Here is an 11,563-nt window from a genome sequence, read left to right on the forward strand (position 1 = left end):
TCACTTCACTTTTCTTGCATTATTTCATCCCATGCATCCAACAGATTTGCTGAAAACAAGGCATGTATGGTGAACTTTCCACTGCTTTCGTGATCTAACGGGACTGCTGTTCTCAGTACACTTTTATTAAGGTAGAAATGAGGATTTTCGTTGTATGTCGAACAAACAATACAAATAGTAGATCATCATATCACAACAGGTTCCCCACCATTCACATTAAAATAATCTGCACTGGTTACTGTAACAAGAGGCTGGTGTTTTTTCCCCCCAGTTTACCATTTTTAATTTATTGTATTTCGTCGTTTGAAGATGTTCTTGAACTTGAAACTTCTTAGTTGCCGTTACGACTGTGCTACAATATTTACAAAACAGAATACTTCTCCCAGTCAAATTTAGGATCTACATCTTTTAGTTTTAGTCTATATTAAGTTATATTATTATATTATATACAGTGTGTTGAGTTTGAATATTAAGTTTCCATTCATTATCAAGCCGCATAATGTGGTTAAGTGTAAGAGAGGGCCAAGAGCCCTAACTTCGCCACAAATAAAGACATAAGTAAATAAATAAGTAAATAAATAAATAAATAAATAAATAAATAAATAAATAGATAGATAGATAGATAGATAGATAAATTAAATAAATAAATAACACGTCTCTTTAGGCGTTATAAACAGAGCAGCAACAACACAGTCCTTTAATGTACTATGAGGTGAAGGTGGTGGTGATTATTGTTTAAAGAGGAAGTACAACTAGGCAACCATCATCTATAAAACACTAATCAAAGAGAAAAATGGAAGGGGTCCGACACTTCGAAAAATGAATATATCGGCCAAAGAAAGACAAGGGCAACGAAGGGCGTGAAAATGAAAGACTCCCTAGGACTCGAGTGCTCTCATACCGTCGGGGTCGGAAAAGAACAAGAGTTGATCAAGGGATGTCGGATAGGATAGATGAAAGCGAGGAGCCTGGCACAAGTAAATGCCAGGACTCAGATAAGGGCCCCGTGGTCGCCAACTACGCTCCAAAGTTCGGAGCCCCTGGGACCCCTTTCAGTCGCCTCTTACGACAGGCAGGGGATGCCGCCCCTATCCTCAGGGGGTAAATGTACTATGAACCACAACCAAAGCAGGACTGATAAGAAGTAATTGTGTATTTAACTATTGACGGAGTGGGGAGATCACAGTCCTGTCGTAAGGAAAATTCCAGGAATCAGTCCTTATTTGGTTTCAGGTGCGCAAAGCCATGGCCGGATGTAGAGCTGGTGCTGCTAATTTTAAACGAGCTATCCACCTGTCAAACAGGCTAGCTGGCGATAACCAGCACAGCTCAACTTCTTGAATATGGCAAGAGTCATGCACAGGTTTCCAGCACTGAGTTATCTCAAATACATGCCAAATTTTCCTAAATTCTCCTGCAAAAGGTGATGTCTACACTGAAGATGCAGAATACTTTCAAAATATGCCCTAGCAGGAGAAAAGCACGAAGTATGCACTATTAAGATAAAGCTACTTCAAATAATTGCATATGTAATATGCACGATGCATAATTATTCGAAGCCTGTTAATGTTTCTGCACAGTCCGAAGAGAGGAAAGTTTCCAAAAGGTAGAAAACAGTTGGAATACATTCAGGTTCAACGTAGCGATCGATATTTGGTTACCCATGAGAGGTCGCAGTTTAAAGCATGTACGATGGTCACAAAGCACAGTATCAGTTCCACAGATAAGTGAGTATGGGCTGGATGACTGGATTGCGCATCAGTGAACATCCCTGCGCCAAAGAATGCAGAAGACTATAACAAAGAAGTTATAAACTTTTCTCGATATGACGTTAGGAAGAGAAAAGGGAAGGCGTAATTGTTTTTATAATAACAGGCGCCAGTGGATTTCGACGTACATCAGAATTGAACCACTGAAGAGAAGGACAAATCAAGCGTTACTGTGCGGAAGTGAGAAACAAAGATGCACAGTCTTGTTTGCGGTAACTGCGGATGGAAAGAACTACGTCAGTATTTTAAGGCAGATGTTGAAGAAAGTAGAAGGGAAGGAGGAGGGAAAGAAGAAGGTGGTAACGTTTCACGTTGGTACTTTTTCTCACGGAACTGGAGTGTGTATCATAGAGATAGGATAGGAATGGTAGGAGGGCGAGTATTCATTCTGGTGAAAGAAGAATTTGTAAGCTACGAAAAAGTTAAAGATGACAAACATGAAATTCTAGGTGTCAGGCTCATCTCTAAAGATAATAGGCAACTTGATGTTTTTGGAGTGCACAGGCTGGGAAAGGGTAGCGCAGACGCTGATTCAGAATTATTTGATAAGATAATCAGCTATGTGAGAAACGATAAGGAAAGGAATGTGATTGTAGCGGATGATCTCAATTTACCAAATGGCAATTGGGAATGTAATGCGAACGACAGGAAGCATGACTAACAAATGGCAAATAAGTTCATATGGGAAGGGCATGTGATTCAGAAAATGATGGAACCAACTAGAGGGATGAATATTCCGTATGTGGTGCTGGTAAAACCAGATGAGCTCTATAGAGAAATTGAAGTAATAGATGGTATTAGTGATCACGAAGCTGTTTTTGTGGTACCGGTAGTTAAAAATAAATGTGAAAGGAAGGTATTAAAATTATGAGTATTAAGACTATATGGCTGATAAAACAGGCATGAGGGTGTTTAAAAAAAAGTAACTATGATCGGTGGAAAACGGTAAATAAAAATGTAAACAGACTCTAGGATGGGTTTAAAGCAATTGTTGAGGAATGTGAAAATATGTTTGTACCATTAAAGTTTGTAAGGAATAGTAAAGATCCACTGTATTATAACAGAGAAGTAAAGAGACTAAGAAGGAGGTGCAGGTTGGAAAGAAATAGAGTTAGAAATGGCTGTGGAAGTAAGGAGAAATTAAAGGAACTTACTAGGAAATTGAATCTAGCAAAGAAGTCAGCTAAGGATAACATGATGGCAAGCATAATTGGCGGTCATACAAATTTTAGTGAAAAATGGAAGAGTATGTATATTTACTTTAAGGCAGAAACAGGTTCCAAGAACGACATTCCAGGAATCATTAATGGACAAGGGGAGTGTGTGTGCGAGGATCTTCAAATGGCAGAAGTATCCATTCAACAGTATGTAAAAATTATCGGTTACAGGGATAATGTCCAGATAGAGAAGGTGATTAATACTAAAGAAGTATTAAAATTTACCTATGACCACAATGACATTTACAGTAAGATACAAAAGTTGAAAACTAGAAAAGCAGCTGGAATTAATAAGGTTTCGGGGGATATACTAAAGACAATGGTTTGGGATATAGTACCATAATATCTGAAGTACTTATTTGATTAGGTATTGTTTGCATGAAGGAGCTATGCCAAACGAATGGCGAGTTGCTATAGTAGCCCCTGTGTATAAAGGATAGGGTGATATACATAAAGCTGAAAATTACAGGCCAGTCAGTTTGACATGCATTGCATGTCAGTTTTGGGAAAGCATTCTTTCTGATTATATTATACATGTTTGCGAAATTAATAACTGGTCTGATAGAAAGCAGTTTGGGTTTAGGAAAGGTTATTTCACTGAAGATCAACTTGTAGGATTCCAGCAAGATATAGCAAATATCCTGGACTCAAGACTCCAAATGGACTGCATCGCGATTGACCTATTTAAGGCATTTGATAGGGTAGATCATGGGAGACCACTGGCAAAAATGTGTGCAGTTGGACTTGACAAAAGAGTGACTGAATGGGTGGGTATGTTTCTAGAAAATAGAAGTCAAAGAATTAAGAGTAGGCGAAGCTTTATCTGTCCTTGTAATAATTAAGAGGGGAATTCCTCAAGGCAGTATTATTGGACCTTTATGTTTTCTTATATATATCAATGATATGTGTAAAGAACTGGAGTCAGGCATAAGGCTTTTTGCAGATGATGTTATTCTGTACAGAGTAATAAATAAGTTACAAGATTGTGAGCAACTGCAAAATGACCTCGATATTGTTGTGAGATAGACAGTAGGCAACGGTATGATGATAAACGGGGTTAAAAGTCAGGTTTTGAATTTCACAAATAGGTTAAGTCCTCTCAGTTTTAATTACTGCTTTGAAGGGGTTAAAGTTCCTTTTGGGGATCATTGCATGTACCTAGGTGTTAATATAAGGAAAGATCTTCATTAGGGTAATCACGTAAATATGATTGTAAATAAAGGGTACAGATCTCTGCGCATGGTTATGAGGGTATTTAGGGGTTATAGTAAGAATATTAAGGTGAGGGCATATAAGTCTCTGGTAAGACCCCAACTAGAGTATGGTTCCAGTGTATGGGACCCTCGCCAGGATTACTTGATTCAAGAACTGGAAACAATCCAAAGAAAAGCAGCTCGATTTGTTCTGGGTGATTTCCGACAAAAGAGTAGTTTTACACAAATGTTGCAAAGTTTGGGCTGGGAAGACTTGGGCGAAAGGAGACGAGCTGCTCGACTAAGTGGTATGTTCCGAGTTGTCAGTGGAGTGATGGCGTGGAATGACATCAGTAGACGAATAATTTTGAGCGGTGTCTTTAAAGTAGTAAAGAAGATAAAGTTGGAATTGAAGAGGACAAATTGGGGCAAATATTCGTTTATAGGAGTGGGGAGATAGCGATTGGAATAACTTACCAAGGGAGTTGTTCAATAAATTTCCAATTTCTTTGCAATCATTTCAGGAAAGTCTAGGGAAACAACAGATAGGGAATCTGCCACCTGGGTGACTGCCCTGAATGCAGATCAGTAGTGATTGATGATTGATTGATGAACAATTTCATCTTACCACAGAATTCGAGAATACTGTTTTTGTATGTAGGTGGGGCATCTGCCTTGAAAAATGATTCTTTCAACATGCATCTGGGGTCGTAAGGTCCGGGAAGCAGGAAGTAGTTCCATGAGAAATCTGATAATATCCGAGGTGTCGTTGCAGAAGTGTAAGTAACTTTCCCCCCGCGGACTGGACTGTAGTTCCATCTTGTTGCATCCCTTGTCGCTGGAGGGGTAACTTTCTGCGAGCGCAAATCCCGCACCAATGGGGTCTCTGTAGACTGCTTGGTCCACTGTTTTAGACTTCTGTGCAGCATTCTCGTTGAAATCTTCTGCTTTGCCTTGGTGTTTGTCCCGCTGTAATGCACACGATCTGCAGCATCTTCAGCTGCCTCTCCGGCTGACATCCGTCCACTGTTTCTTTGGCCGTCGTCTTGGTCGGTGCCCTGGAGGAGAGATTTTGAGAGCTTTCCGGATATCGGGGGTACACCAAATTGCTGTCTGGTATGACCTAAGTACCAACGTAGCATCCTCATTTCTGCGACATGGACCTTCTACTCTTTTCTAGTAATGAACCAACAATCTTTTCCATATATCGGTACAGATCTCAAGTATTTAATTTTAAATCATATTCATACGTACTGTGACCTATCTGTCAGTGATTCACAACCCTGACTAAGCTCGGCAGCAAGCCATCTCCCAGGCCATTCAGGTCGTAGACGTGCTGTATAGGATAGGGCATACAGGTTCGTAGAATTCCAGATACACGTGCGGAATCCAGAACGATCGATATGATCATAGAGATATACTTTAAAAAGGAAAATTAAATCTGGAGATTCACATAACGTTAAAATTATTTAAATTGGTGAACGGAAAAGGTAAAATTCCCTAATAATTCGAGGTATACATGAAGTTGAAAATATTACAGTTACATTCATAACACATAATATTTAAAACGTATGTTGATTTCCTCTTTTGCCAAGGAGATTTATGTGCCAATGGATTGATTCACTTTTCCTTCTACTAGCATCCCTCTCATGAAATAACAAAATCTTAATCCGAATATCAAGCATATTTTAAACAACTACCTATAACTTCAAAGAATACCAACAATTCAACGTTGTGTGGTAGCCTGTAAACAAAAGGAATACCAATGGACGGCATGCACAATAAAAATCCAGCTGTCTCCATCCTGCAAAGGCCCGTTCGAAAGCATAAAATTAGTGAATGAATATGAAAACTTACAACCTGTTTTCCAGTCTTTGACCGGGTCAGAGATGTAATGAATGCACTATATATAGGCTATTAGTACAATTGTGTCGCCTCTCCCAAAGTGATTTATGAATGAGTGATAAATGCTATAAAATGATATTGGAGAGTGTTGCTGGAATGAACGATGATAGGGAAAACCGGAGTATCCGGAGGAAAACCTGTCCCGCCTCCGCTTTGACCAGCACAAATCTGACATGGAGCAACCAGGATTTGAACCACGGTATCCAGCGGTGAGAGGCCGACGCGCTGCCGTCTGAGCCACGGAGGCTCTCATAAAATTAGTAAACAAAATAAAAATGTCATACGAGATGAACGTGTGCCTGAAAAATAAACGCACCCCAAAAATGCAATGACAAACGGTCAGATATTGAATGTATAATCTGCCAATCAATATGTCACTTTTAAAATCTGACTGTTGTCCTTAATTTGATTTTCAAACAACTCCGCGTAAGAACATACTTCTGAAGATATCCCGCGACTGTCTCGTTACTCGATGGCGCTATACATTCTCGTATTGTACGTACATCACTGACCCATGCTTTCCTACGCCATCATCCTCAGCTGAATGGACTTAAGAAGACCCAGTTAACATAGTACATCAGAATAATTCACCATCTCGCATTAGAAAGTGTAGCTGTAAATAACGAACTTTAAAATAAGTTTAAACAAACTTTTAAAATCCCGTAATCCCTTTGCGAGATACACTGGTCATGGTCCTGAGTTCGACGATCCGTAACTGGACTGAAATTCATCATTCATCTTTTAAGTCGTCTCGACGATTACATCATTACCACGAAGAATTCTACGCATTATCCGTAGCTCCATTTACGTAGCATAAGCACAATTACGAAGATATAAGTCCATCAAAATCGCGAAGGTACATTACCACTCATAACCCCTTGCACGCACCTACCGTAGTACTTTAAAATAACTTTTAAGAAGCTCATTTTCCAGTTTTTGCTCCCCATGACGTTAATTGGAACACTCTTGAAACAAGGTGACATCTTCTCAATGTCATCTCCCGTATGTACAAGTCCGTGTTGCAAATCGTAAACAAAATATCACACCCATAACTTCCTAATACAGTTGCATTAGTCAAATGAATGACTTCTACTTCAGTATGGGAATAAGGCCTAAAATCCACCAAAAATTATTTAATCTTGTACGGTAATCATTCTGAAGAATTTACCCCTTTCTTTAAATTATTCATAAATATATCAGCGCTATACTACACAACTGCCGTTACTAATAGAAAATGTAAAGAGAGAGAGAGAGAGAGAGAGAGAGAGAGAGAGAGAGAGAGAGAGAGAGAGAAAACCATGCAGAGAAATAGCTATAAAGGAAGGTAAAACAGTCCACTTAACTCTCCCCATCTCGTCCTCGCAGATGTTGACATAGTAGGTCGGGTGGGTCTTTCATCTCGGCTTCCTCGCCATGTCCACTCTTACATTTTCCCCTGCAGCTTGTTCATCGTTGTAGAACATCATATGTACTTGTATGAAGTACCTTGGCGTCAGTAATAAAATCGGATATTTATTATGAAACGAGTAATACAATAAATTGTTAATGAAATGTAGCACTCATAAGAAGATGGAGACGGCGGTGGTTGTAATTAAGAAAGAACACAATCGCTAGTCTACTAGACGTTAAGTTGCTGGACACGAAATGTTAACATTCAGATACATTTTCCACTTGTTGATAACCTCAAATTTACTCAGCGTAAACAATATTGTTCCTATAATATATTTACGATTTGCAACACGGACTTGTACATACGGGAGATGACATTGAGAAGAGTGTTCCAATTAACGTCATGGGGAGCAAAAACTGGAAAATGACCTTCTTAAAAGTACGCACGTAAATAAGTGATCTGAAAGCACGCGATGGTGTTGTATTTTTGTGCAACTAAACCCTTTTGAGTGGGAAAAGAACAAGAGTTGACCAAGGGAGGCTCGGATATGATAGATAAAAATGAGGAGCCTTGCACAAATAAGTGGTAACAATGTCACGACTGAGCTGAGGGCCCCGTAGTCGCCAACCCACGTTCCCAAGTTTAGAGCCGCTGGGGCCCCTTTCAGTAGACTCTTACAGGCAGGGTATACCGTGGCCCCACCCACAGGGGGGTATATACGGGAATGAAGGAACTCTTCAAACACTGATAAAGGGACAGAATGTTCTTCAAGCATTTTCGTGGATAACCAGTGAATACGTATGATTTATTCAGGTAAACTTTTCCACCTATTCACTACAGTAAGCTCTTTGCAATGCAGTTTTTCCACATTACTTTATAAAGTTTGGTACTAGTTTCGAACCTACTCGGGGTCATTATCGGCCATAGACGTCAAATACACAATTTGGTCAAAATATCTTAAAACAATACATTTTGGTTAAAATAAGCAGTATTACATTATTCAGCTTAAAAGTTAATGATGAAGAATTCAAAGATAAAACAAATATGAAGTAGTATGCCGGTGTAAAATGGCTACATTTGGAACCAAATACTGTGGTTCTAAAGGTATAAATCTTTTATGTGATTTTTAAAAGCATTGCACTGAATAAAATGAGCACAATTGTGATGAAAGTTCAAAATGTATTAATTGCTGCAGAATATGCTTTATAATATATTTCTGAGTACTAAAAGTTTAAAAGTGAGTCCTTCCGGTAGATTCTATTGATAGTGTGGCCTATGTTTTGGCACTGTTAAGTTATACACTATTTTAAAATGTTGACATATATATGTCATTGGTGTAAAATTTGTCTCTTTAGGTGCTAAAAGTTTGTGTCTTCCATTAGATTTCTAATAATAATATGGTCTTGCTGAAATTGAAGTAAGGAGAATAATTCATACGCTTAATGTAACGAATGAAAACATATCATTGAATAACTTCCAGCAGAATTCTGAGAATGCAAGCACTGCAATTGGAGCAATTGGACCTTGCGCAGCAATGTGTGAAGCGTGGCAGATAGTGTATAACTGGTGTGTGGAACATGAGTGTGGCAAATGTGAAATGTAGGGGAGGGGCGGGGAAGGGCGGGGAATAGCGGGTTAGACGGGATGGATACGACGTGAGAAGGGAGGGGAGGGAGAAGGAAGGATACCTTTAGGGCGGGGCTGAAGGGTGTGGGAACGAGGATAATTGCCTCGGAAAAGTACCTTTAATTAAACTTAAAATCGCTTTCTGATTTGTTAAATTAGTGTTTCTAAGAAAAGTAATAAGTAAATCAAATAAAATGTTGGGTTTCTCCGAGATATCATTAAGATTTTAATTAGAATTAAAGTATTGATCTAAGTGCATAAAGCAATTTTCCATTATATTAAGTAAAGGGCCTTTATTTACTATTTCGAGGATATCCATATCTTGCTCAATACTGGTGAATTTATGATTGTAGTCATGCATATGCTGGCCGATTGCCGAGAATTTATTGTATCTTATGGCGTTGGTATGTTCTAAATATCTTGTACTGAAATTCCTTCCGGTCTGTCCCACATACGAAATATTACAGGCATTACATTTAATCCTATAGACTCCCGATTTAAAACAATTGTTGATCCTATTGTTGATAGATGAAGTATTATGTAAAATAACTGCATTTTTGTTGCTGTTTTAAAAGGTATTTTGACACCATGTTTTTTAAAGATATTAGTAACTTTGCAGATTTGTTTATTAAATGTGAAGGTGGAAAATGTAGGGGATTTGGGTGTTTCTTTCTTAGGTGTGGTTTTTGGGTGATGTTTGTATTTATTGATTATTCTTTCTATAAAGTGACCATTAAACCCGTTGAATTTTGCGATGCCACGGATAGTATTCAGTTCGTTTTTTAAATCTTTCTTGGACATAGGTATGTTGAAAGTCCGATGAACTAAGCTATTATATGTCGCTCGTTTGTGGGTCTGCGGGTGTGTTGAATCTTGATGGATTGTGGAAGCAGTTTGAGTTGGTTTCCTAAAGATTTTGTAAGTTAAAGAGCTCGGGTGTCTGGTAATAGTTAAATCTAAAAAGGTTATTTTTTGATCTGTTTCGGTTTCTAGTGTAAATTTGATGTGGGAATATATATTGTTAAGTTTAAGGTGAGTAGTGGTAGCGTTAATTGATTTTTCATCCATAATTACAAAAACATCGTCAACCTACCTAGCCCAAAAGTGAATATCGTCAAATTCTTTGTTATTTTAGATTTTGTTATGTTCGAGAAAGTCTAGGTAAATTTCTGCTAAAATACCCGAGGCCGGCGATCCCATAGCCAAACCTTCTTGTTGGTTGATTGATTAATTGATTGATTGATTGATTGATTGATTGATTGATTGATTGATTGATTGATTGGGGACTATGTGTAGTAGTAGAAGAAAACGCCAAATGAAAACAAGTTTTTATTGAAAATGAGCAGGTTCAACTCTTTTCTGAACCGCGCACTGAGAACAGTTAGAAGGTACAACAAGTTTGCGTACCCCCTGAGACTACCCCGTGTATCCCTAGTGGCACGTGGACCACTGGTATGTCATATCATATATGCAATAATTAGAGTTTTCGATCCTAACATTTTCTTTTCTTTTGGTTTCACAGAAAATGTCTGAATGAACCCGCAACCACTGAAGAGGTCGAGCTAGAGCTCATGTTTGTGTGTAGGGGAGGAGTAACATGTATGTAATGTTTGATATGCGTGTTTTCTGTTCGCAGGTGGACGGCGCAACAGGCAGTAGGAGGCAGAGAAGTTTCCTATTTCAGTGTACTCTGTGTGTTTTTAATAAGAAAAACAGCAGTGCCATGACTATTTTTAAAATATTACATGTAGTTCTCTTGTGTGTCTGCCATCTTTAATGTTTCGAACGTTCACAGACCATTTTTATATCATGATCATCTCATCGACACCATCGATCTCAAGCATACCGCAATCACCAATCTCCCACTTCTCAATAAACATTATGTTTTTTTCCCCTTTAAACCTGACAATAATGAGATACATCTTCCTCATTAATGTAGAGATAGGTAGTCTTCCTTAATATGGTCCCATTGATTGCTTATTAGGAAATTTTACATTAAAGAGAAAGAAAGGAAGAAAGAAAATGATGATGTACCATATTTTGTTTGTGTCATGGTATAGAGTTTTGGAGTACAAACATGTTATTGTAAATGTATTAAGTAATGCAAATAAGAATAAAGATGGCCTTTTAACGAATTCCAACCGTGTCTATTATTTATAACTAAGTACACAACTGGCAGATTACCTTTTTCTGCCTGGAAGGTCGGCATCCGGCAGTGAAAAAGAGTCCAAGTCAATATGTGTGACTGATCGGTGGAAAAAAGAGAAGAATATTTCTGGCCGGGCAGCGACAGGTATTTGCTGTTAGTTAGTGATACTTTTACTGCAATAATATAAATATTATCATTTCCAACACTTAAGGTGGTGGCAGGTGGAAGAATGTGAAAGGATTGCACATTACGTGGGGCAGATGGATTTGAAGTATTGTCCAAAGACAATAAGTTAGTTGGGGTTTAACTTCCGT

General features: G+C 38.4%; 1 protein-coding gene across 1 annotated transcript in view; it reads left to right on the plus strand.

The window, feature by feature from the left end:
- LOC136874721 (uncharacterized) overlaps positions 1 to 11,241 on the plus strand; it is a 231,397-nt gene extending 220,156 nt beyond the window's left edge. The window contains exon 5 of the mRNA XM_067148381.2: positions 10,737 to 11,241. Within this exon, the coding sequence (XP_067004482.1) occupies positions 10,737 to 10,759 (23 nt within the window). The 3' untranslated portion in view covers positions 10,760 to 11,241. The remainder of the gene's footprint in view (positions 1 to 10,736) is intronic.
- Positions 11,242 to 11,563: the final 322 nt, after the last annotated feature.

This window comes from Anabrus simplex, chromosome 5, assembly GCF_040414725.1.
Source record: "Anabrus simplex isolate iqAnaSimp1 chromosome 5, ASM4041472v1, whole genome shotgun sequence".
Classification (NCBI taxonomy): domain Eukaryota; kingdom Metazoa; phylum Arthropoda; class Insecta; order Orthoptera; family Tettigoniidae; genus Anabrus; species Anabrus simplex.